The 27,277-nt window shown below is 44.1% G+C and overlaps 2 protein-coding genes across 3 annotated transcripts in view; one reads left to right on the forward strand and one right to left on the reverse strand.

The window, feature by feature from the left end:
- slc25a44a (solute carrier family 25 member 44a) overlaps positions 1 to 27,277 on the reverse strand; it is a 352,818-nt gene that overhangs the window by 188,961 nt on the left and 136,580 nt on the right. The gene's annotated exons all lie outside the window — the stretch shown is intronic.
- LOC144480553 (dnaJ homolog subfamily A member 4-like) lies at positions 7,459 to 27,037 on the forward strand. 2 transcript variants are annotated; one of them, XM_078200136.1, is made up of 8 exons: positions 7,459 to 7,569; positions 7,840 to 7,979; positions 17,742 to 17,922; positions 21,918 to 22,022; positions 23,169 to 23,396; positions 23,500 to 23,730; positions 26,191 to 26,291; positions 26,379 to 27,037. In XM_078200136.1, the coding sequence occupies exons 2-8, from the start codon at positions 7,848 to 7,850 to the stop codon at positions 26,589 to 26,591; spliced, it is 1,191 nt and encodes a 396-aa protein (XP_078056262.1). In that variant the 5' UTR covers positions 7,459 to 7,569; positions 7,840 to 7,847; the 3' UTR covers positions 26,592 to 27,037. The 2 variants fall into 2 exon arrangements, with proteins under 2 accessions (XP_078056262.1, XP_078056263.1); XM_078200137.1 differs by lacking the exon at positions 7,459 to 7,569 and adding an exon at positions 7,629 to 7,708.

Genomic DNA, 27,277 nt, shown 5'->3' on the forward strand with positions numbered 1-27,277 from the left:
CGGGTGGCAACTTCATCATCTCCAAAGTTAAGGAGGTAGCGGGCAGTAATTTCTTGTAGCAGAAGTAATCCACAAAAACACTTTACCCCGTTCAACGTGTTCACTCTGACTCTAAACAGTAAGTGGCTGATGGTCTTCCAGAGGGTTCCACTGCTGCTGCGATATCCATACTGGTCATTCTAGGTGACTTCAAATGCATCATCAATGTGATTAGACAGGGCCAACAGCAAGCTGGATGTCACATCCAGAATCCCACTGGAAATGATAAAAGGTGTCAAGTTGCATGATGTCTTCAGCAACGCCGCAGATGGAGCACTATACAGATGCACTTGGTCAAGGCCAGACTGGTCCAATCGTTCCAGGATAGACTTCCTGTTTGTAACCCAAGTGTTCATGGTCAGACCCACCAGCATCAAGCTCGTGTTCTTCTCTGATCACTAACTCTACTAAGAAGTTTAACAACACCAGGTTAAAGTCCAACAGGTTTATTTGGTAGCAAAAGCCACACAAGCTTTCGGAGCTGCAAGCCTGAAGAAGGGGCTTGCAGCTCCGAAAGCTTGTGTGGCTTTTGCTACCAAATAAACCTGTTGGACTTTAACCTGGTGTTGTTAAACTTCTTACTGTGTTTACCCCAGTCCAACGCCGGCATCTCCACATCATCACTAACTCTACTAAGTCACCCACAAGAAGACTAGAGTCACCAGGGGATGTGAAAGCTCAACGTGAAACTGTTGACCCTAGAAAACATTGAGGAACTCAGAAGGTGATTATCGTGGTTAGAGAATTATGACACCCCATTTTGTGTCCCTCACACCCTGTAGGAAGCGATCAAAATGATCAAGAGGTTCTTCATCCTCAAAGATGTTCGGAAGTGAGAGAGATGCAGGGAAATATCCCAACTTCAATCCCACCTGCAGTCAATGGGGGTCAATGTCAGGGAGGATCCCAAGAGGTAACAGCCAGATGATGTGACGAAAAGATCACCCCCGGCTATACCAACGCATTCAGTCACAGAGCCACCAGGGTCAAGCGCAGATTAAAAGCGGGGGAGTGGCAAGGAAAGGGGAAAGAGATTTAACAAACAGTTCAACATTTCCCATTATCTTCCATTCCAGTCTGGGGAAAGCTCAGTCCAGACCAGTTAAAGATGTTACTTGTCTGAACTGGGGGTAACTTTGTACTGTGCTCAGTTGGATTCTCTAGCAGGTGATCAATTTAACTGGTCATTCTACTGGACTAATCAAAAATCCAGTTGGATTAGTCGGCACCATGTACTTTTCTGCCAATCTCAACCGGAACCATCTAACCTGTTGTCAGTTTTACAAAACCAGTACATCAGTGAAAGTCTCTCTCATTCCTTCTTCGCCGTCCCTTCGCTATCTCTTACCCTGCGCCCCCCACCCACTCGCAGAGTGAATGACTCTCTTTCTCAGTCTCCCCTTTCCCAGCTTCAATGATTTGTGCAAATTTCCCTTTTGCTCTCGCTACGCACCTCCTATCTTCATTTTATATAATCTCTCCTTGTGATTGAAGTGTTTGCTCAATTAAAATCCATCTGAAGCATATATTAAAATTGCATGTCACAAAGCCAATAAAAATGATAATTTCACAATCTCAATCACAGACATTGCCATTCATTCTTATTCAGTCGGTTTGAATTTAAACTTGCACCCACCAGGAGATTTTTGGAAATTTGTCTCATGTTGTGTAACCTGGCCACCCAATTTACACATTTCTTTCCCAAAATGATTAGCATAAAATGCAGGTTGTCATAGCACACAGCAACCAACTCTCGAGCATTGTCAAACTTAATCTCTGGTCAATCATCCACAGCTGCCACAGAGTCATAGAGCAAAACAGCACGGAGACAGGCCCTTCAGCCCAACCGGTCCATGCCGACCATGGAGCCCTCCCCATGCATTTGGCCCATATCCCTGTATTCCCTTCCAATCCATGTACTTATCCCTGTTGTTTGCTCTTTCTCTCATGTGGGTTTGTGGCGTGCCTTTGGTCCTTCCGATTCTGATCTGATTCTGGTTTTTTGAAAATTAAAAGATGCATCAAAAACACAGCAAATCTGTAGCAGGATCCATACACCCAACTCCAATCGCTCCAACGATTATGAAATAATGGAATGGAAGCCATTTTGTTCCATATCATATCAATATGTATACAATTTGAAGGGAGCTGATAATTTATGCAGCTTGCCATTGATAGGATTACTGGTCTTGAGTCTTGTGAAGTAATGCTCTGGACCTGTTTCCCCCCTTACTACTCCTCAATCTCCCCTCTATCTCCTCACTGCTCTCACCTTCCTTCAGTCTCTTCCCTGCTCCTTGACCTCCCCTCAATCTTGTCACTCCTCAAACCCCTTGGCCTCGCCCAATCTCAATCTCTTCACTGCAGAAATTTCTCATCCCTGATACTGGCTAAATTTGATTCAACTCTTATGCCGGCTAATCATTTTGCAAATATCAAACTATGGTGTTGTTTAATCTGGTCAACTATTCTACACACTTCTTTCCCGTCAGCCAGCATGGCTGGCACTGCACACTACATGAATGCAGCACGGTGGCACAGTGGTTAGCAGTGCTGCCTCACAGCGCCAGGACCTGGATTCAATTCCAGCCTTGGGTGACTGTCTGTGCGGAGACTGCACATTCTTCCCCACATCTGGATTTCCTCCGGGTGCTCCAGTTTCCTCCCACACTCCAAAGATGCGCAGGTTAGGTGGATTAGCCATGCTAAATTGCCCCTTAGTGTCCCAAGATGTGTGGGTTAGGGAGATTAGCCATGGTAAATGTGTGAGGTTACGGGAATAGGACCTGGGTAAGATGCTCAGTCGGAGAGTTGGTGCATACTTGATGGGCTGAATGGCCTCCTTCTGTACTGTAGGGATTCTATGATTGATTCTGTGCACTTTAAACTCAGTTTCAAATGTTCAATTGAACAGGGGTCTATTTTGAAGTCACATCATTTGGAAAGTATGCAACATAGCACCTGTCACTAATCTGCATTTTAAAAGTTGGCCATTGTTTTTCCAGGAGGTAGTGCTTGGATTTTTGGAGAAATGTCTGGGCAGGCTCTCGGATGTGAAATCCAGTCTGTTTCCAGATCCTGGAATGGGGTGGCACCTTGGATCAACAGCTCTTTAATAATCATTAAACAATGACAATGAAATGTCAAGAGGCCAGTAAGGAGGGTGAAGCTACACCAAACACACAAGGAAAGTTTCGGATTCAATCCCTGGTGGGTTTTTTTGGGTTAGCTTCTCCCAGCTAGGGCAGTAAGAGTTTTACAATTGGCCTCCAAGCCCCAAAACTATGAGGACTTGTGGAGGGATTCTGTGTTCAATCCCCCAGTTTACAGAGCCAAGTATCCTTTCTTTATCATCTTATTAAATTGTGTAGTTATCTTCAAAGAAACGGCCCCAGGTTCCGCCGTTCTGGCAACACTTATGTCACTTCCCCATGTTGTTCTCTCCCTCCCCCCTCGCCCTCACCCCCCCAGGTTCCATTGTTCTTGCAAAACTCTTAAAGAGTTATACTCATTTAGATCACCTCTCCATGTTGTTTCCCAACACCCCCCACCCCCAAGTACATTACTTCATATGTTTCTGCATTAAACAGCATCTGCCGTGTGTTTGCCCATTTCGCCAGATCTTTTCCTTCCTTAAGCCAAAGTTTTGCATCATTGTCCTTGTCTCAGATTAGTGACATCGGTCACCCATGGACAAGTCAATTAAACAGCTAACAAGGTCAGTGGATGTCGTTGAGACAAGGGCCCATATCCAGTGGAGTTCTGCAGGGCTCAGAAATGGGGTGCCATGGCTTAGTTGGTTAAAGCATCTGCCTAGTAAACAGGAGATCCTGAGTTCAAATCTCAGCAGTGCCTTGATGTTCGTCACTACTTGAAAGTTTGTGTTTGGGGCGGTACAGTGGTTAACACTACTGCCTCACAGCACCAGGGGCCCGGGTTTGATTCCCAGCATGGGTCACTTGTGTGTGGAGTCTGCACGTTCTCCCCGTGCCTGTGTGGGCTTCCTCCGGGAGGTGCTCCAGTTTCTCCCCACAGTCTGTAAGACGTGCTGGTTAGGTACATTGGCCATGCTAAATTTTCCCTCCGTGTACCCGAACAGGTGCCGGAGTGTGGCGACTAAGGGATTTTCACAGTAACTTCATTGTTAATGTAAGCCTACTTGTGACACTGATAAATAAACTTTAAAACTGTGAGGGACTGAGAAGTGTGGAGTAATGTATTTGGGGAGGGCAAGCAAAGAATAATTGATAAGTTACTGAGGTGTGAGAATGGCTGAAGACCAAAAGGTCTCAACATTTTTTGTAACAAGGAATTACTTAATAATAGCACTTTATATGATCTGTAGTGAAATTCAAATGTTTCTAGACCACTTCAAATGGGTAGAATTATTAGATTTCAAGTGGGTAGTAATATTATTTTCCATTTGCTTACCCTCTATTACCATCTATTCTATTTCAAGCCTGTGGACTAATGCGTTTGTATCAAATCACCAAAGTGACCTCAGCATTTCAGCATTCAAAGCAGTTTATGCATGTAGTGAAGTTTATACTAACAACAAAACATGGCCTTGCTGGATTATGCATGTACAAAGTGAAGCAAAGGACCACAGCAGAGCTTTGCAAACTATTTTCCAATGTGACCCCATTTTAACTCTCCATCACCGTCTCAAAGGCTGGCGTTGCCTGCAGCACCCACATCCAATAATTTAATTTATATTTTAAAAACTGTTGGTAAATTGACATCACCCCAGGTGCTCACAAAAACAAACCAGCAAAAAAGCATAATAGTAACATTCAGTATATGACTGTTACATTTTCACATTCTGGAACATACAGATTTCCATAGCTAAGTTTTGCTTTTAACCTACTTAGCAAACTTTTATTACTTTACATACTCCTGGAGGTTTTAGCCAAACTCTCCATATTCTATGATGACAGGCGGTGGGAGCAGGTACGATAGTGGCATTCAAGGGGCATCTAGACAAATACATGAAAAGGATGGGAATGGGAGGATAAGGACTCTGTAAGAGTATACGGTTTTAGTTTAGGCAGGCATCATGATTGGCACAGGCTTGGAGGGCCGAAGGGTCTGTTCCTGTGCTGTACTGTTCTTTGTTTTTTGACAGAAGACTCGGTGAAACCCCTTTCCTCCAACACATACACTTGAAGTCGAATAATTCCACCCATTTGATGTGGTCTAGGAACATTTGAATTTCATTGCAGATTATAAAAAGTACTATTATTACATGACTCCTTGTCACAAAAAAGTTTCAGACTTTCTCACCCCTCACTATCTTACACACTGGAATCAGCTCCCCTTTCCCTAACACACATACAACTCTCTTCCTCAAGTCCCTCCTCCTCTCAAACCATCCCTCCCTCCCCACCCTCAAACTCACTCCAACCTTCCCTCCTGCCCAAACTCATTCCACCGTTCCCACCCCAAACTCACTCCAACCTTCTCTCTCTCCTTAACTAGTCAGGCATAGAATATAAGAGCAGGTAAGTTATGCTAGAACTGTAAATACCAGAGATGGTAGAGAGAAGATTTACAAGGATGTTGCCAGGGATGGAGAATTTTAGCTATGAGGATAGATTGTATCTGTCAGTTAGCTCATTTGGCTGGTTCATGATGCAGGGCAATGTCAACAGCGTGGGTTCAATTCCTGTATCAGCTGAGGTTGTTCATGAATAATAGCCTTCTCAACCTTGCCCCTCACCTGAGGTGTGGTGACTCTCAGGTTAAATCATCACCAGTCAGCTCTCCCCCTCAAAAGAGAAAGCAACCTATGGTCATCTGGGACTATGGCAATGTTACTGTTTATAGATTTAAGCTCAGGGGCAGAGGATTTAGGTGGCACAGTACTGCTGCCTCACAGCGCCAGGGACTCAGGTTCAATTCCCAACTTGGGTCATTGTCTGTGCGGAGTTTGCACATTCTCCCCATGTCTGTGCGGGTTTCCTTCCCCAGACATGCTGGTTAGGGTGCATTGTCCGTGTTAAATTCTCTCTGTGTACCCGAACAGGCGCCGGAGTGTGGTGACTAGGGGATTTTCACAGTAACTTCATTGCAGTGTTAATGTAAGCCTTACTTGTGACTCTAATAAATAAATTTGAGGAAAAATGTTTTCACCAGAGGGTGGCAGGAATCTGGAACTCACTGCCTGAAAGGGTGGGAGAGGCAGGAACCCTCACATTTAAGAAGAATTTTAGATGAGCAGTTGAAACGCTGGAGCTACGGGCGGACCAAGTGCTGGGTCAGAATAGATAGATGCTTGATGGCTAGCATGGACATGATGGGCCAAAGGGCCTCTTTCCGTGCTGGAAAACGCAATGAAGCTAATTTTTTCTCTCGGGGAGGCGATGCTATCTAACGCTCTCCCTACCCGGGCCGGCGGCGGGGAATGTTCCAGAAAAACGGCAATCGCGCGCGGAGAACCTTCCAGAGAGACAACCAAAACCGCGCGGTAGGGCGCCGCATCACCATGGCAACCGGCCTGCTCGAGTCATCGGAGGGGGCGGAGCTGAGGGGAGAGGGGCGGAGCTGATGGTTGGAGTGGCCGGGTAATAATAGACGCTTTGAGGGGGCGTGGCTGACGGTTAGAGGGGGCTGGGCCAGCCATGTGAGGGGGCGGGACCCAGGCATGGAGTGGCCCCATGTGCTGATCATGAGAGGGGGCAAGGCCGGATGATGGAAGGGGCGTGGCGAGCACAGAGTGGGCTGGAAGCGCCGGGGCTTTTACACGCGTAGGGGGCTTGGGCTTATTCTCGAGTGGGGGTGGGGGGGGGCAGCTGGCCGGGAGAGGGCGGGGCTGAGGGCTGAACTGGCAGTTGCTGTGAAGAAGGGGCGGGGCGAGCCCTGGAGTGGGCGGGGCTAAAGGCTGAACTGGCCAGGCTGTTCCTGAGAGGGGTCGGGGCCCAGTGCATGAGAGGGCGGGGCTGAGGGCTGAACTGGCCAGGCTGTTCCTGAGAGGGGGCGGGGCCCAGCTCATGAGAGGGCGGGGCTGAGGGTTGAACTGGCCAGGCTGTTCCTGAGAGGGGGCGATGCCCAGCCCATGAGTGGGCGGGGCTGAGGGCTGAACTGGAAGTTGCCGAGAAGGGGCGGGGCCGAGTCTTGGAATGGGCGGGGTTGAGGGCTGAACTGGCAGTTGCTGTGAAGGGGCGGGGCGAGCCCTGGAGTGGGCGGGGCTGAGGGATGAACTGGCGAGGCTGTTCCTGAGAGGGGGCGGGGCCCAGCCCATGAGAGGGCGGGGCTGAGGGCTGAACTGGCAGTTGCTGCGAAGAAGGGGCGGGGCCGAGCCCTGGAGTGGGCGGGGCTAAGGGCTGAACTGGCAGTTGCTGTGAAGGGGCGGGGCCGAGCCATGCAGTGGGCGGGGCCGATCTAGAATTTTCTGCCGCTCCCGTTTAAATGTCCGGAGCCCGCTCGCGCGTGCGCGGTTTGAGATTGTCGGTGGTTCGGGTGTTCGATCGCAGCGGCTCCCTTTAAATCATAACAGCATCAATAAAACCCCAGGCTTATCCAGCACTGACGGTGGGTGGTGTATTTATAGATAGATATGTTTGTGTGTCCATATGTGGGGTTTGATATTTGTGTGTGAGGGGTTGGCATCACAATGACAGGCTGTGGGGATAGTGACCCTCACTAAACCTGTCCCTCCAGCCTTATTGCTGTAAGTAATCCCAGTCTCTCTATAGAGGGAGATTTCCCATCCAGCCAGGAGCAGACCACATTGTTAATGCCGTTTAAAAGCATGTTGTAGAAACCCAAAGTTGACTTGTATTGTTGTCATTCAACTTGCAGGCGCAGCCATGGTGAAGGAAACCGCTTATTATGATGTCCTGGGTGTTAAACCCAACGCCCCCCCTGAGGAGATCAAGAAGGCATACCGCAAACTCGCCCTGAAGTATCACCCCGATAAGAACCCCGACGAAGGGGAAAGGGTAAGAGAGCCACTTGTTGCACAGGAGCTTCCAGAACATTCCTTCCCCCTCCCCACTGGGCACTGAGCTAACACTGGGGAATTGAAACCCTGTAAGAAGTCTCACAACACCAGGTTAAAGTCCAACAGGTTTATTTGGTAGCAAATGCCATAAGCTTTCGGAGCGCTGCTCCTTCGTCAGATGGAGTGGAAATGTGCTCTCAAACAGTGCACAGACACAGAAATCAAGTTACAGAATACTAATTAGAATGCAAATCCCTACAGCCAGCCAGGTCTTAAAGGTACAGACAATGTGGGTGGAGGGAACATTAAACACAGGTTAAAGAGATGTGTATTGTCTCCAGACAGAACAGCTAGTGCGATTCTGCAAGCCCAGGAGGCAAGCTGTGGGGGTTACTGATAATGTGACATAAATCCAACATCCCGGTTTAGGCCGTCCTCGTGTGCGGAACTTGGCTATCAGTTTCTGCTCAGCGACTCTGCGCTGTCATGTGTCGTGAAGGCCGCCTTGGAGAACGCTTACCTGAAGATCCAAGGCTGAATGCCCGTGACTGCTGAAGTGCTCCCCCACAGGAAGAGAACAGTCTTGCCTGGTGATTGTCGAGCGGTGTTCATTCATCCGTTGTCGTAGCGTCTGCATGGTTTACCCAATGTACCATGCCTCGGGACACCCTTTCCTGCAGCATATCAGGTAGACAATGTTGGCCGAGTTGCAAGAGTAGGTATCGTGTACCTGGTAGATGGTGTTCTCACCCTACCACCATTTGAAACCCTACCACCATTTGAAACACTCAATCTTAGTCCTATCACCCACACACACCCGATTGTGTAGATTCTGATGCCAACATAGGATGCTAATAGTTTTACTTACATTTATATAGTGCCTTTAATCCAGTTGAGGTTTTACATAATAATATACAAAGACATAGAAACATATATAGAAGATAGGCATGATGTGGAGATGCTGGTGTTGGACTGGGGTAAACACAGTAAGAAGTCTCACAACACCAGGTTAAAGTCCAACAGGTTTATTTGGTAGCTTTTGGAGTGCTGTCCCTTCTCCTGATGAAGAGGCAGTGCTCTGAAAGCGCATGCTACAAAATAAACCTGGTGTTGTGAGATTTCTTATTGTAGAAGATAACAGCAGGAGGAGGCCATTTGGCCCTCCGAGTCTGGTCTGCCATTCATTACAATCGTGGCTGATCATCCAACTCAATAGCCTCTAATGTAGTAGAGAGGTTTTAAGGGTGGCACGGTGGCACAGTGGTTCGCATTGCTGCCTCACAGTGCCAGGGACCTGGGTTCAATTCCCAGCTAGGGTGACCGACTGGATTCTGCATGTTGTCTCTGCATCTGTGTGGGTTTCCTCTGGGTGCTCCGGTTTCCTCCCACAGTCTGAAAGACGTGCTGGTTAGGTGCATTGACCATGCTAAATTCTCCCTCATGTACCCGAACAGCACCGGAGTGTGGCGGGTAGGGGATTTTCACAGTAACTTCATTGCAGTGTTAATGTAAGCCTACTTGTGACACTAATAAACTTTGACTTTAAAACTTTAACTTTACACCTTTAAGGTTAGTTGAAATGGATTTTACAGGTACATGTCCATTACAGGTCCAAAGGTGTGCGGGTTAGGTTGATTGGCCAGGTTAAATTAAAAAATTGCCCCTTAGAGTCCTGGGATGCGTAGGTTAGAGGGATTAGTGGGTAAAATATGTGGGGGTAGGGCCTGGGTGGGATTGTGGTCGGTGCAGACTCGATGGGCCAAATGGCCTCCTTCTGCACTGTAGGGTTTCTATGATTTCATGGTTGATCAAAACTTGAGACTGAGCTACATAAGGTGATTTTTTAAAACATTTGTTTATTAGTATCACAAGTAGGTTTACATTAACACTGCAATGAAGTTACTGTAAAAATCCCCTAGTTGTCATACTCTGGCGCCTGTTCGGGTACACTGAGGGAGAATTTAGCACGGCCAATGCACCTAACCAGCACGTCTTTCGGACTCTGGGAGGAAACCGGAGCACCCAGAGGAAAAACGCAGACACACAGAATGTGCAAACTTCACACATTCAGTAACCCAAGCTGGAATTGAACCTGGGTCCCTGGCGCTGTGAGGCAGCAGTGCTAACAACTGCCACCGTGCCGCCCGATTTAAGGGTAACGAAAAACCTGATCAGAGATGTAGGGTGGGATTTCCGGCACGGTAGCACAGTGGTTAGCACTGCTGCTTCACAGCTCCAGGGTCCCGGGTTCGATTCCCGGCTCGGGTCACTGTCTGTGTGGAGTTTGCACGTTCTCCTCGTGTCTGCATGGGTTTCCTCCGGGTGCTCCGGTTTCCTCCCACAGTCCAAAGATGTGCGGGTTAGGTTGATTGGCCAGGTTAAAAATTGCCCCTTAGAATCCTAAAATGCGTAGGTTAGAGGGATTAGCGGATAAATATGTGGGGGTAGGGCCTGGGTGGGATTGTGGTCGGTGCAGACTGGATGGGCCGAATGGCCTCCTTCTGCACTGTAGGGTTTCTATGATTTCTATGATTCTATGATTTCCAGCCATTCCCAAGGGTAGGTCCTGCTGAAGGTGATTTTCATAGTCATAGAATCAGAGGTATACAGCATGGAAACAGGCCCTTCAACCCAACTCGTCCATGCCGACCAGGTTTCCTAAACTGAACTGGTCCCATTTGCCTGCGTTTGGCCCATATCCCCCTAAACCTTTCCCATCCATGTACCTGTCCAAATGTCTTTTAAATGTTGTAATTGTCCCCGCCTCCACCACCACCTCTGGCAGCTCATTCCATACACTCACCACCCTGTGTGTGAAGAAGTTGCCTCTCGGGTCCCTTTTAAATCTTTCCCCTCTCACCTTAAACCTATGCCCTCTAGTTTTGGACTCCCCTACCCTGGGGAAAACACTTTGGCTATTCACCCTTTCTGTGCCCCCATGATTTTATAAACCTCTATAAGGTCACCCCGTCAAGCTCCCTCCTACGCTCCAGGAAAAAAGTCCCAGCCCCTCCTTATAATTCAAACCATCCAGTTCTGGTAACATCCTTGTAAATCCTTTTTGCACCCTTTCTAGTTTCATAACATCCTTCCTATAGCAGGACGACCAGAATTGTATGCAGTACTCCTGCAGCAGGTTTCTCCAGGGCGTGACGGGCAGTCTATGAAAAATGCCATAGATGTTGGCAGGATCGGAAGATCCTGCTGGTGGCCAGAGGCAAGCCACTTCCACCACTGGAAAACATGTGGGGGTGTGGTTATGGATGGGAAATGCTGCCTGGGTCTTTAAGGAAGAGAAGGTTAGGGAGGGAAGTCTGAGCCTAGGGTCTTGGCAGCTGTAGGCATAGCTGCTAAAAATGCACCAATTAAGACCTTGTAAGCTCAAGTAGCCAGAATTAGATGAGCACTGGCATGTTGGAGGATTGTGGACTTAGCTGTCCATGTCTTTATTTACACTATGTTTCGAATAACCTTTAGTTGCTGAAGGGTAGAATGTGGGAGACCAGCCAGGAGTGCATTAGAATAGTCAAGTCTAGAAGTAACATTGCCATGAATGAGGGTTTCAATAGCAGATAAAGTGGTAGAGGATAAAGTCGGATGATATTACAGCAGTGGAAATAGGTGGTCTTAGTAATGGCATAAATATGAGATTAGAAGCTCATCTCGGGGTCGAATATGTCCTCAAGGTTGCAGTCTAGTTCAGCCTCGGACAGTTGCCAGGGAGAGGGATGGAGTCAGTGGCTAGAACACAGAGGTTGTGACGGGCACTGAAGGCAATGGTTTTAATTTTCTAAATAGTAAATAGGGGAAATTTCTGCTCATCCAGTACTGACTATTGGACAAGCAGTCTGATAATTTAGAGACAAGTGTAAGGTTGAGAGAGGTTGTGGTGAGGTTGAGCTGGGTGTTTCCTGCATTGCATGTAGTAACTGTTTTGGATGACATCACTGAGGGCTGCATGTAGATGAGAAATAGGATGGGGCCAAGGAAAGATTCTTGGAGGACACCAGGGGTAACAGTGCGGGACCAGGAAGAGAAGCCATTGAATTTGATTCTTTTGCTGCACTGGGTAGATCAGAATGCAACCAAGTGAGTGCGGTCCCATCCAGCTGGATATTAATGGGAAAGTTGTTGGTGACCAGATCAGAAACTCCAAGGTATATTGTGGAGTTAGTCTGGACCACAACATTTTTTTGATTTTGGCATTAAGGCAAGCATAAGGTGTTTCGCTCCAAGTATGATTCCATTGACACACTGGGAAGCTTTTATTAAAACAAACTTTATTTAACAACACAGTTAAAATATAACAAAAGGAATTAGCATGACTTTTACCAATTGAAAATACTTAAACATGACACAGTATAATTCTTAACAGCTAACCATCTCTGAAGTTCCAGTGTAAGCAATATCCCACAGATAGACATCCTTCAGAATCAGCACAAAACAGATATGCTCATGTAAGTGCTACGTTCCAGCCTTTTAACCCTGCTGGATAGATGTCGTCTGACTCCCATATAGCAGCCAAAGAAAGGATCTTATCTTCTGGCAGATCCCTGTCTCCAAATTCAGAGAGAGAAAGACACATAAGAAAGCTACCCCTCTCTAAAGATCCCATCCAGCAATTGAGCTAATTTCTTTGTAAGCCTTGTCCTGCCCAGTCTCTCAATTTTTCCTGTCAATCAACCTAACTAAACCCCACTCTGAAAAACCCCAGAGGAAAACACTAAAATAACCAAACTGCATTAACCCAGATTTTTTTTTAAATTCCAGCAATTAGGAGCAATTATGCTCCTGCAGTATCAATAGGGGCTGCCAGATACAGACAAAGCAGCACCGATAATACAACTGACTGTTAAAACAAATTTTGCACAAGAAACATGACACAAGTACAGTATTGTCAAAGCTGTCAAGCAGAATTCTGAGTTGTTTAAGTAGCTATGGTGTGTGAGGTTGTTGGTCCAATTGTGTTTCCGGACAATTCCCGCTCAGTGTTAATGGGTGACTCGTTTTGGTCATTAACTGGCACTTGTGTGGTGTGAATGTTACTTGCTGATTGTTGGCCAGCTCTTGTGCAGCAGTGGTTAGCACTGCTGCCTCACAGTGCCAGGGACCCAGGTTTGATTCCGGCCTCGGGTCACTCTGTGCAGAGTCTGCACCTGGGTTTCCTCCGGGTGCTCTGGTTTCCTCCCACAGTCTGAAAGACGTGCTGGTTAGGGTGCATTGGCCATGCTAAATTCTCCCTCAGTGTACCCGAACAGGCGCCGGAGTGTGGCGACTAGGGGATTTTCACAGTAACTTCATTGCAGTGTTAATGTAAGCCTACTTGTGACAAACTTTTTTAAAGTGGAAACTTTAAAACTTTAAACATACAGATATGGGCTGCATATTATCTGAGGAATAGTGAATGGAATATCTGCAATCGTTACGAACTTTATGATGTAACAGCTAGTCTGGAAAACTGTGGTGATGTCTTTAGAGAGCGATGATTCTATCCAACTATCACAACCAGCTTTCGGGTTTACCAGAGTTTCTTGCTACGACATTTATTCCCGTGGTGTCTTAATGTCAGGCAGTCACCGGCACCTCACTTGATATCCAACTTTTGTGCCAGTGTTTGAAAACTGCAGTTGAATGGTCAGTAAAGCATCGGCATGTAGCTTATTGGTGAGTAAGTGCTATTTAATAGCACTTGATGATGATGAATCCTTTTGTCATTTTGATTGGGAATAGACTGATGGGGTAGTGATTGGTTCCCTGATTTTTGTGGCCAGGACCTGTTTAAAGCTTTCCAATCTTCCATCCTCACCGCAACATAAAAATGGCACTCGCCAATGATAAAAATGAAATCTTCTGTAATAGTCGTGTGTACTATTGCTTCTCCACCTCCACAACTTCAACACAATTTATCACACCATTCTCCTTTAGTACCTTCCCTCAGTTTAATAGGATTTGCTCCTGCGTGGTTCAGCTCTCTAATCATAAACTAGAACATCTGCAGCAATGGTTTCGCTTCCTGCCTCTGCAGCTCGAATTGCTACAATCTCAGCTGGTGTTACTACTGGATGGGAAGATTCCAGAATAGAACTCTGGCTCAAAAGCTCACAACTTTTACCTTTTTCAGAAAACGTGAAGGAACAGAGTCACAGGACTGTTAATTAGTTTTAACAAGAAAAAAAAGTCTGATTATGATGCAATACTCTTTTACACCCTGCCTTAGCTTCACAAGTGTATAGTTTTCAAAAATAGCACCCCACTCTGAACCAAGTGGCCAATGTCGCTCACCTGATCTTCTGTGGATTTCTTTCTCAATCCCCTCCCGCCCCCCGGATGATTCTCACATGAGGGTTTCCAAATGCCACTCCCAAAAAGACATGCTTTAACATCTTCTTTCAAACAATACTTTCCCTCAGCTGTTTGCATTAAAAGTCTGCTCCAGGTTTTCTAACTATTCTTTTAAACAAAGCTTCCACTTCACTTTTTAACAAGGAATCCAGCTCCAGGTTTTCCACCTCTGTCCAGGCTTTCTCATCTTGGTTTGCAATATTCATTCAAAATTCTACACAAACTCAGGTACTCGGTCCCCGACAGAATATTATTGCTTCAAAAATTGGAAATAAGGACACCAAACCTTATGATTGCTTCAGATATGTGGCTTGTCTGTAGCCAACTTCACCATCCGTTTGTCTGTAGCCAACCTCACCATCCGTTTGTATCCTCTTGGGTCTGACTTTGACTTACATGGACAGTATCCTGTTCTAAAGGCAGTTCCTCTTTGTTCCTTTAACTTTAGACTTCTTGGAAGCTTTTCTTCATTTGTCCAGTTGTTCATTAAATTTCCTGCACTTATTTTCGTAACCATTATTCCATGCTATGGCTTTTCCTCTAGCAAAGCTGAGAGATGTTCCCTCTCTAGCCTTCTAAAATAAACTATTCATTCAGCTGAAAAATGCACTCAAAGCTTTCTAACCCTAAAGGTGCCCTGGTTGCTAAGCAATGACTTACTTCTCCCAGTGTGTTCATTTTTCCCACCATAACTCCCTTGAATCACAATAGAAGCACAGTTTGAATTGACTGAAATGCCTCACGCACTCACTCCTTTGTTTAGCATGAATCTTAAGAGTTTTACTCCTCTTACCCAGAACCACTAAATTAAACCCACTTAAATCCATGTCTTATTTCTAATATTTAACAATACAAATACACTACCTCTGTTTTCCTGACAGAATCCATAAAGGGAATCCTTGCTCTCTCCTCTCTCTCTGGGCTGTGTTGTGCTTTAGCAACAACGTCTAACATTGGATCACCTTTAAAATACAACTGATACCCAGATCAAATCTGCATGGCTCGATGTCAACTGACCATCGATCTCCATGGCAGACTCAAAACATGGTCCTCAAACTCAGCCACAAACTCTGCCATAGCCTTCTCCCCAATCACTAGCTGTGTTTGCAAACCTCAGTATTCTATTTAATTGAGCTGGGCTTCAGATCGCATATCATCAATGACAAAGGTTCTCCCTCTCTTCTGAGGCTCCTTTGCTGTTACAAAAGTTTCACGGATATTGAAATAACGCAAGTGTTTTTTCTGCAAAAGAAACTGTAAATTGTAGCTTTCTTGAAGGAAAGTTTTTTTTTCCAAAATGAAAGAAAACGGGCTTGGGAGAAAGCAGATTCTTGAAAGCTGGAATAAAGATAGAAAAACTGGAAATACCTGGGTCTAGCAGCATCTGTTATGAAAGATCTGTTGAACATGAATGAACATCTCTCAGCTTCACTAGAAGAAAAGCTATAACGCGGAGTAACGGTCAAAGAAAATGTTAACTGCTTCTCTCCGTAGACACTGTCAGACCTGCTGATAATCTCCAGCATTTTTGTCTTTAAGAGTAGAGATGGCGTAAGATGGCAACTTTTGAAAGGATGGTTATGAGTAAGGAGCAAAGGATTAAGTAACATAGGACAATGGTGATAAAGAACAAAGAACAGTACAGCACAGGAAACAGGCCCTTCGGCCCTCCAAGCCTGTGCCGCTCCTTGGTCCAACTAGACCAATCGTGATGTCAGAGGAGAAGGGGCAAGATGGAGTTGAGATGGAGATTTAAGTCATCAAGATGAATCACAGTACAGAAGGTGGGGGAAGACAGCTCAGGATACTAGTCAAGGCTTTTACCAGCAACAAGGCAATATAATGGAAAATTTTCCACTTGCATGGATGAGTGCAGCTGCAATAACACTCCAAGCTCAACACGATCCAGGGCAAAACAGCCTGTTTGATTGAAATCCAATGTACCACTTCAAGCATTTACTCCCTCCACAACTTAGTGTATAGTGTAGTATACTGCATTGTGTGGATAACATGTACTGCACATTATATAAACAGTGCACTTCTACAATTTGCTAAGGCTTCAAAGATACGTCAACAAGGACTGAAGGTACATGGGAACACTACCACCTTTCATGTTATCTCTAAACACTGCACCATCCTGACTTGCAAATTATTCACCTTTCCTTTCTTACTAACAGAACTGTGGACGGCAGTGATTCAAGAAGGCAGCTCACCTTAAAACCCCCTTCCACCCCCCACACCACCTTGAGGTCAGTTAGAGTTGACCAATTGGCTTTGCCAGTAATACCAACAATCTGTGAATGAATTTAAAATACACCTGACCCTTCTGAAAGAAAGTTTGCTGAAAGTCTGAATGCTGGAAATATCTTGATACTTCGTAGTTAGGAGATTTTTAAGTCAATGGATTGTCAAAAGCATGGCTTAAGTTGATAATGACATTCATAGTAGAATGTCTTTTATTAATATTTGGGTGTTATGACACCAGTTACAGAAGCTTTCAGTGCATCAAAGTCTATAAACTTGTTCATGTTTCACTTGGTAATGCCTGCTATTGCTGAGAAATGTATTAAAGGCTGAGAGATATCCATGAAACCTATTTGGAATGTCACCCTCTCTCGATGTGGAGATGCCGGCGTTGGACTGGGGTAAACACAGTAATGAGTCTAACAACACCAGGTTAAAGTCCAACAGGTTTATTTGGTAGCAAACGCCACTAGCTTTCGGAGTGCTGCCCCTCTCTCGATGGCAGACAATGACAACCTGGAGTTTGAATCTGTTTTGTAAGCTGTCCTCTGATCCTTTATAAATCTTGAGGTTTTTGGTGCCTTAATGTTTGTTTGTTTGATTCTTGTTTCAGGTTGCAGATTACTAAATGCTACCAAATCTTCTTTATTAAATTTACAGTTTATAATGAGTAGTCATGGGAAAATCCAAATATTTTTGCCTGCTTTGCAAAACAGCATCATTGAAAGCATCTACTGTATGATTTTTCTGTGTCACTAGTTAACCTTTAGACTTGATACTGTCTAGACAGCCAACAATACCCATCAACCTGGGCAGTTCTTTCATTTAATAACTTTCTGAAAGAATTCCTCTAGAGAGTGGTGTCCTAGTGAGCCCTTGTTGGATGAGTCTTCCAAAGGGAATTTCACTATTTTCGCACTTTACTATTAAGATGGCTTTTTATAAATGAGTTACCTGGGCAAGTCCGTTTACCACTTTTTCAAAAGGTATTTTTTCCCTCAAATCATAGGTCCGAGAGAAAGCTCCTCAGAAGAGAAAAAGACCCTAACAAAATCTTTCAGTTTTATGTTGAATTCTTGATTTAGTGATGTTAGAAATGTTTACAGCTGCAGAAGATAATTAAATGTTTTTGTTCATTTCTAGTTACCTTTTTTTTTCTTGTTTCTTTTAATAGTTCAAGCTTATATCACAAGCCTATGAGGTTTTGTCAGATACTAAGAAGCGAGACCTCTATGACCAAGGTGGTGAACAAGCCATTAAGGAAGGAGGAGTAGGGGGTGGTGGTTTCTCCTCGCCCATGGACATCTTCGACATGTTCTTTGGTGGTGGTGGCAGAATGCAAAGGGAGAAAAGAGGTACACAGTCATTTCCCTGGTTCAATAGGGAGCTGGGTTGGGTGGGGAGGAGACATTCCACAAATGAAAAATATGCGTTATTCTAGTAGAAAGACAAAATAGTTGGTAAGCAATTTTGTGTTGGCTTCTTTTTCCCCCCCACATATAAGATGATCGAGTAAAATAGAAGCTGTTCCAGCAGTTTCCACGTATACTGGTAGTCTGGAAACTCCACCATCTGGATGGAGGACGTAATATCCCAAAAGGAAAGCAAGAAATGGTCCACCTGGCTGCTCTCCCCCTCCCCCCTCCTCCCCCAGCCGCTCCCCCCCCCGCCCCGCGCAGCCGCCCCCCCCCCCCCCCCAGCTGGCTGCGCGCACACCGCGCACATTGAAACGAGATTAGAGGTGAGAAGCTGCCAGTTGACTTGGTCCATGTGTGATTCATGGAAATTTCTGTTGTGAAAATATTATGGATAGTAATTTATAAAATAATCCACTTTCAAAGAATAGCTTCTGGCTTTAGTAGTGTGTTAAGATGTTATCAAGTCCCAGTTTTTCTGGACTGCCATCCAAACAAGGCCCTACCTTGTTGAAGTTCTTCTGCAGCCTCTCTGTGGCTTTGTCTCGTCCTAAAGTAAAGCTCTGAAATTTGGCAACAAAGTTCTAATTGCTTCCTAGCCAATGATTCACATAGATTTTATTATGATCTTGTTCTCTACCCATGCCTATGAAAACTGGGTACTAATACGCTTTCTCTGTTCACCGCTTCATCCAGCTTGTTCTTAAAATATCTTTAAATTTGGTCAGAACTTCAAAATCTCTGTTTTGAAATTGTTTTTATCCGTTCGTAAGTTAATTCCGTCCGACATCCGTTTGTCCAATCTATGATTGTCTTTGACCTCCAGAAGTCACTTTAGTTTAGCACACTGTCTATTTTTGTGCTGTATGCAAGTAAATTTTGCACCCTATAATTTTTGGGGGTAGCGGGGTGGTGGTGGGAGAAGGAGACTCTCCCTCCCATCTTCTTGCAAAGTATTGCAGATGCTGGAATCTGAAATGAAATCAGAAAATGTTGGGAATGCGCAGCTGGCCAGGCAGCATGTGTCACACTTCAGGTTGATGGCCTTCATCAGAACTGGAAACAGTTTCGATGTCACAGATTTAGGTAAGTGTGGGGAAATGGGTGATGGAGGAAAGAACAAATCATAGAATCCCTACAGTGCAGAAGGAGGCCATTCGGCCCATCGAGCATGCACCGACCACAATCCAATCCAGGCCCTTATCCCCATAACCCCATGCATTTACCCTAGCTAGTTCCCCCTGACACTAAGGGGCAATTTAGCATGGCCAATCCACCTAACCCGCACATCTTTTGGAGTGTGGGAGGAAACCGGAACACCTGGAGGAAACCCACGCAGACACGGGGGAAAACGTGCAAACTCCACACAGACAATGACCCAAGTTGGGAATCGAACCCGGGCCCTGGCTCTGTGAAGCAGCAATGCTAACCACTGTGCCACCCCAAAAAAGGGAATCTGTGGAAGGTAATTAAATGACTAACCACCAACTTTTGTTCAATGGACAATAAAAAACAAAAAATGACTCCAGAGTACAAAATGGGGGGAAAAAAGATCCTTACCAGCAACTACTGTCTGGGGGGGGAAATTGGGAGCAGAAGTTAATGGTTAGAATTGCTGAACTTGGTGTTGAGTCAGAAGGTTGTAAGATGCCCAATTGAAAGGGGAATCACTGTATCTTAAAATTCCATTGAGCTTCACTGGAACAGTCCGGGAGACTGAGGGAGAATTTTCCTTTTACTGATTGGAGTTGATCTGTTGGGTCTATCTAACATGTAATTTCCTGATCTCACTTTTGATTCAATCGGCATTTAATTTTGAAGTAAGAAGCACAAACAGATGAAGTGGGGATATCTTTGCAGCTTATTAAGCAGCAGGCTTTTCCATTATATGCTGGCTATGTTTCAAGATGCAGTTCTGTTGGGTGGGTTTTTCCCCAAGGCGGGTCTAATAATGGGCGGAGGAAGACTGTGGTGGGAGGTCCAAAACTCAGTTTCACGCAGGTGTATGGTGACGGCAGGATCTTCCACTACTGTCCACCGTGGCAGGTCGCAATTCCCATAGAGGCTGACTTGGAACTGACTTGCATCCTGCTAATGGGATACAGATGAAGGCCCGACCAAAATCTATCCTCCCCCTTCCCCATCCCTTCCCAATCATCTGTGATGTTCCCAGGGGATGGCCTGCTGGCGCAGAAACATCTGAAGAAGGCTTGGGGCTGCCTCCAGAGTTTGGGGTGGAGGCCTCCAGAGACCGTGGACCCTGTGGAGTACACAGCAGGCAGCATCTATCAGTTGGATCTTTCAGCTTCATTATCTTTGCGGAGGTTCCTCTTCCAGCTTCAGTGTGTTCAACAGTGGATTAGTTATATCCTTATGCCTTTTAAAAAATGGTGCCTGGATACGTTAACGGAGCGTGAGCTATCGAGCGCATCCACCATGTGAAACATTGCAACCTCCATGCAGATTTACTGAGGCTAAAGCCCACGATACAATGTGAATTCCCATTGGCCTCTATGGCAGGAAACTCTCCACGTTCCTGACCCCACCATGGACTTAGTCCTGGATGGGAAAATTACACCAATTGTTTTTCATTGACTGTCGAGCATACATTAAAACCTGATCAGCCCAACCTGTTGAAATTAGCAAGTTACTTGCTGCTTGTAAAGCATTCACTTGTACTGAGAGCACTATTGAGGTATAAATATTCAGCTGTCTGCAAGGACATATTGCCCTTCATGCTGAGCTCAGCTTCATATCATTTCTAAACATTAAACTCTGTGTTGGAGAAGCTGAACTCGAGCTTTGTGCTGCCAGTAAGTGCCGAGGATGAAACCTGCTGATAACGCTTCCTTTTTAAAAATTCAATCTGGCCTAATTTGAAGCAGCAAATGAGTATTCCTGCTGCACGAGCACTTGTGACAGATCTTAATGAGCTGAGAAGACCTGCTTTTGTATTTTCTTTGTCCTGGTAACAAATTATCAACATATCTTCAAATTTGCTCATGCATTTGAAACTGAGATTGTGATGTAGACCAGAGAGGTCCAACAAAGCATCATGTGGCTTTAATAATCAGGAACCTCCGCTCAGCCAGTTTCTACTCTAGTATAACTCCAGTTACTTTTCTATTGAATCTAAGGAGGGTTAGTTAAAATTAAGCAAATCTAAAGTGTATCTTTTTTCTGTTTATTCATCTATTTACAAGTATAAAGCTGTTTAGCAGTTTACAACCAAATGCACGCTTAAGAAAAGTGGTTATTCTATCATGTCCAAGTCAGTTACAATATAATAATAAAAGTTTGTTGGATAATTGGGCTCATTATGAATGACCAGGATAGTGAGTGGGTCATGGGGTCTGAGATATTGAACCAGAGATAAATAATCTAGAGTAAAACACGTGGGTATTTCCCATAATGTTCAACACTATTCAATAATGTATTGAGTTTCTCTTTCTACTTTTGCAAGATACGTGCTTTGTTGTATTTAGGCTGTTACATGCAAGAGATTTGATGTTTTGGGTCACAATACACGTTGAAAGAATCATGAGTTAGAGTGCCACTGACCCAACTCTTGGAATGTGTCTTTTATGTACCCTGCTTGCACCATAAGTTGTACACAATGAAATGAGTCAAAAGAATGAGCATGCAATATTGAGGCTTCATGATTAATCTTGTAATAGTATTGGAATGGTGAATGAAATATGTACTAACACTCTGGTGATTGAGGTATTAAAGAAATATCAATGTGGGACCATGCAGTCCAGCAGATGTCAGCCAAGAACACCCGGTCTAAGCATCTTTTATCCAGTATGTGCCTTGGTTTTTGGAAACTTAATTTTTTCCATGGCACATCAGTTTAAATGTTTTCTGCATTTTCCGAGAGTGTGTTTGGATGTATATTTTTATATGTCATGACTGCATTGCCTGTTTGTACCTAGGTAAGGATGTTGTTCACCAGTTGGCTGTTACACTTGAAGATCTTTACAATGGAGCAACAAGGAAGCTGGCATTGAAGAAAAATGTAACTTGTGACAAATGTGATGGTGAGTATCAAAATATCCTTCAAAGCTTCAAATAAGAGGAAGTTTGGCTGAAGCTCTACCTTAAAGTCTCCAGCTTCCCTTCCCATCATCATCTAACCAGAACAGCTTCTGTACAGAGTTGAAAGGGAGGGGTTTCAATGAATAACGTTGGTGGAAGGATAGCTGCAGAATCTTATTCGCAGAACCCGTGAAAGAGATGGAGGCAAATATAGTGAAGGACAGCGATCATAGAATCTGACAGTGCAGAAGGAGGCCATTCGGCCCATCGAGTCTGCACTAACCACAATCCCACCCAGATCCAATGCCCATAACCCCCATGCGTTTACCCTCGCTTGTCCCCCTGACACTAAGGGGCAATTTAGCATGGCCAATCCACATAACCCGCACATCTTTGGGTCAATCTGCCAACTCGGGGAAAAGGCTGAAGACTAAGTTATGGAGAAACATAACCATAGGAGAGAAATGAGAATATGGAGAAGAGGAAAAAAATAGCAGGGGAAAGGGTGCCAGAGTGTAGTATTAAGTTGCACTGGTTATTTACATGTTGACGCACAGAGCATTAAAAATAGTCAAGGAATTGGAGACACTAATTTGAAGGCAGTTTACAAATGTTCTAATTTTCTACTTAATTTAGAGGCTAAGATAACAGCAGCTATTGGGAAACATGGGATGGTGTGATCAAAAGAGAGCTACAAATCTTCACGGCGCTAGGGACCCAGGTTCGATTCCCGGGTCACTGTCTGTGTTGAATCTGCACATTCTCCCCATGTCTGCGTGGGTTTCCGCCGGGTGCACCGGTTTCCTCCCACAGTCCGAAAGACGTGCTGGTCAGGTGAATTGTCCATGCTAAATTCTCCCTCAGTGTACCTGAACAGGCGCCGGAGTGTGGCGACTAGGGGATTTTCACACTAACTTCATTACAGTGTTAATGTAAGCCCACTTGTGACTGATAAATACATTTTAAACTTTCCTTTAAATAAGTCTTCATTGAAGGAGCTAGAGTAACAGGAAAGCTATTGCACAATGTATATTTTTAAAGCTTTATTCCCAATGTACACTTTAATTATAAGGTGCTCTGTCTGACAAACAGGAAAAAAGGTTTAATTCTATTCTTCCTCACCTTGCCTGTATTTTATTTTAAATCAGGTTTTGGAGGTAAGAAAGGAGCTGTGGAAAAATGTCCAAACTGCAAAGGCAGAGGGATTGAAATCCACGTACAACAAATTGGACCCGGAATGGTACAACAGATTCAGACAATGTGCTCGGAATGTCACGGTCAGGGTGAACAGATCAATCCAAAAGACCGATGCAAGAACTGTAATGGACGCAAAATTGTAAAAGAGAGAAAAATACTCGAAGTTTACGTAGACAAAGGTGAATTAAGACGAGGAAGGATATTTGATGTTCAGATCTCTCAAAGCTGTTCCATAAAATAATTTTATTAATGACGCGGAATTAATTACTGAGTTTATTTCAGGTATGCAAGATGGACAAAAGATAACTTTCCGTGGGGAAGGCGACCAGGAGCCTGGGTTAGAACCTGGTGACGTTATCATTGTACTGGACCAAAAGGACCATGATGTATTCCGAAGGCATGGGAATGACTTGGTGATGAAAATGGAAATCCAGCTAGTGGAAGCTTTATGTGGCTTCAAAAGAACAATAGGAACACTTGACAAAAGGACACTGCTGATTACTTCAAGTCCAGGTTATAGTAAAAACGACATTAGCGCTATTTAAAAGTTCTAAAGCAATGATGTCCGAATATTACTGAAAGCAGTTCCAGAATGTGTTTCGGATTTAGTTTATCACTATTATATTTTCTGCTATCTAGTTGGTTGCAATAGGACTTTAAAACTCACTTTAGAATAATCCAGTGTAGAAATTTAATATTTTATTTAATATTTGTTTAACTACTGCAAAAGCTTTTTTTAAATTCAGTTCCACTGGTGCAAGAGATATCATAATCTTGTTATCATAGAATCCCTACAGTGCAGAAGGAGACCATTTGGCCCATTGTGTCTGCACTAACAACAATCCCATCTAGGTCCTATCCCCGTATCCCCACACATTTACCCCACTAATCCCTCTAACCTACGCATCCTGGGACACTAAGAGCCAATTTAGCATAGCCAATGCACCTAACCTACACATTTTTGGACTGTTGGAGGAAACCGGAGCACCCGGAGGTAACCCACGCAGACATGGGGAGAATGTGCAAACTCCGCATAGTGACCCAGACGGGAATCGAACCCAGGTCCCTGGAGCTGAGAGGCAGCAGTGCTACCGTGCCGCCCATTTTAAAGGGATTGAAATCCACCTACATCAAATTGGACCCAGAATGGAATTGAGCAGTTCATAATCCTTGATAATTTTTCAAACCTGTTATCAAGTTATCTTTAAATTCTCAGAATTAGTTTGAAGATGCGAAATGATAACCTTTTACATCTCCTAATCTAGAAGGACAAGGGCAGCAGGTACATGGGAACACTGCCACTCTGCAAGTCTCACCCCATTCTGACTGGAATTATATTGCTGTACCTTTATTTGTCGCTGGCTCAAAGTTCTGGAATTTCCTCCCTAACAGCACTGTGGATGTTCCTATACCACATGGACAGCAGCAGCTTGAGAAGGTAGTTCATTCACCACCACCTCAAAGGCGATTATGGATGGGTAATAAACGCTGTCCTAGCCAAAGATAACCATACAAAGCTACCCTGCAATGGATCTCTGGAGCACTTTTCCAGTTTAAGAAACTTAATTTTACCTGCTTTCTAACCATATTCCCTGCAATCCAATGAGCCATTATATTTGCCATAATGGTACAGTCATCAGATGCTTTTTAAAAATCCATGAGAGCCACATGGCCTATATTCCTTTATCCGTCATTTTTTTTAGGTTAGTCAAGTATGACCTACCATTTAGAAATTTGTGCTGGCTGACTTTGATTAACTCTTATTACTCCAAGTTACTCCTAGTAATTCCATCCAAATTATAGCATTTCTCGGGCTTGAGTCTTTCCATCTCAATGACTTAAACAGGAATAGTGTATAGAGGTGATTACATTGTTTCGCCCAGGCCTCCAACATGAGAAGTGCAGGAATTCTACCCTGTACTTTACCGACAAGAGAACAAAGAATAACTGGCCTATAATGGCTTATCCACGTTAGCTTTATGGGAGAGGGATGCCATGCTTTTGTCCTCTGGCACAATTTCCTTTTCCAAAGATGCTTAGCATTGTAGTCAGCCTCCTGTTATTTCTGCTCCAGATTCTCTCCTGATAGATCCCCTGTAAGCAATCCGATTTAATTGAGAATTAAGGAACCAAGGTTGATAGATGGTGTTAAGATTCTGATCTAATCTTGGTCCAGTAGAATAGCAGAACAGGTTTATGGGATGTGGTTGTCTCTGGCTAGGCCAGTGTTTATTACTGACCCATAATCTACCCATCCGTAATCGCCTTTGAGAAGATGAGCTGCTGCCTTCAGCAGCTGCAGTCCATGTGGTGTAGGAACACACATTGCTGTTAGGGAGGAAATTCTGGAGCTTTGAACCAGCGACAAGTAAAGGAACAGCGATATATTTCCAAGAAAAAAGGGACTTTTCCTATTCCCTTTGTTCCTAAATTCCGATGATTTGACCCAAAGTTGGAACAAATTCTTTACTATCGAGCTTCAAAACCTTCATCCAGTTGGTGGTTCTAATATCCCAAAATTCATCTCCTTTTTGGTACTTGAGACAAAATAATTCTGAATATTTCTTTGCATGGTTATCTACTCCTTTTGACTTTCTTTATTGCTAATAACCTAGACAGAGACTTTTAAACTAAATTTCTCTCGTACTCTACTTTTTCTAGGCCCAGATTTGTTTAATTTGCCCTGAATGAATGTTCATTTTTACTTTCAAATTTATTCTGCTCATCCATGAAACTTCAGCCTTCAATATATTCCTATTTTTCTGTAATATAATTCACCCCTCCTGTTGAATGTGCCCCATTGCTAATCTGCTGCTTTGTTTTTGCTTTTGCTCAATCGGGGTAAGGGCCCTTTTTATTTTGCTCTCTATTTTTCCCAATTTAGCACCCTTTTCGTTTATTACTTAATAAAATATAGCCAAATGGTTTGACGTTATTCATTTTATTTTGATTTTGAATTTGATCTCTTTTTAGGTGAAGTTATAAGAGTTGGCAGCCTTAAATGTGTTCTTAATGAAGGTATGCCTATTTACAGAGACCCATTTGAGAAAGGACTGCTGATTATTCAGTTCTCAGTAAGTATTAATACAGAGAGTAATGGTTACTGAAGACAGGATTGATAAATCTGGATAGTTACATTATTCTCACATCCTCTTCTGTAGGTGAAGTTTCCATCATATGGTTGGATTCCACCGCAAAACCTGGCTGAGTTAGAGGATCTGCTTCCACCGCGTCAGGAGATCATGGTCGCTGACGACATGGAACCGGTGGAGTTAACGGAATGTCTCTCCGAAGATCAACACCGAGGTTATAGTGGGGAAGCATATGAGGAAGATCAGAAACCTAGAGGAGGTGTTCAATGTCAGACATCTTAAAACAACGGGTGGCTAGTGTTAGATAAATAGATTCTGTAATGCTTCAAAACTATTTTAATAATAAAAAGCATTGCATTGGTTATCCTGAAAAAAAAGACTAAATTATAATTTCTTGTGCATCACATGACCACAGGGTAGTACTAGCCTTTTTTTCCTTTGCTTCATGGAGAATACAGACTACAGGTTTTTTGTTACTGAAGAATTTATCCTGTAAATGTATGTACTGAAGCACTGTGTATTTTGTCACCCTTGTCGTTGTCTGGTGTTTGATGTATTTCTTTCCACACGATAACACATCAGTATCTAAACTGAAGAATATGGGCACCAACACATGGCTGTTCCATCAATGTCTAAATGCTCTTATTGTCATATCTGGTATTGCTTATAAATGAGTAATGTTATGTTTTTCTGCTCTTCCGATAATAAAACTGGACCATGAAAACTGATCACTCATTACTGTATATGTGGGTCAGTCTGTTTAAAAGAATTCACTGTTTCGTCCAAAAAAGCCACATTTCTGTCGCTGGAAAAAAGCAGAACTGCAGTATGTTTCGAACATCGTGCCACCTATTCAGCATCTTTTTAAGAGGCATCCCAGTGAACTTCACAGAAGAAAGAGACACAGTAGTAGGGAAGTGACTGCAAATCTCACTGAAGAGGGAGAAGTGCTCCCCAAGGTAAAGAGG

Source organism: Mustelus asterias, chromosome 29 (assembly GCF_964213995.1).
Source record: "Mustelus asterias chromosome 29, sMusAst1.hap1.1, whole genome shotgun sequence".
Taxonomy (NCBI): Eukaryota; Metazoa; Chordata; class Chondrichthyes; order Carcharhiniformes; family Triakidae; genus Mustelus; species Mustelus asterias.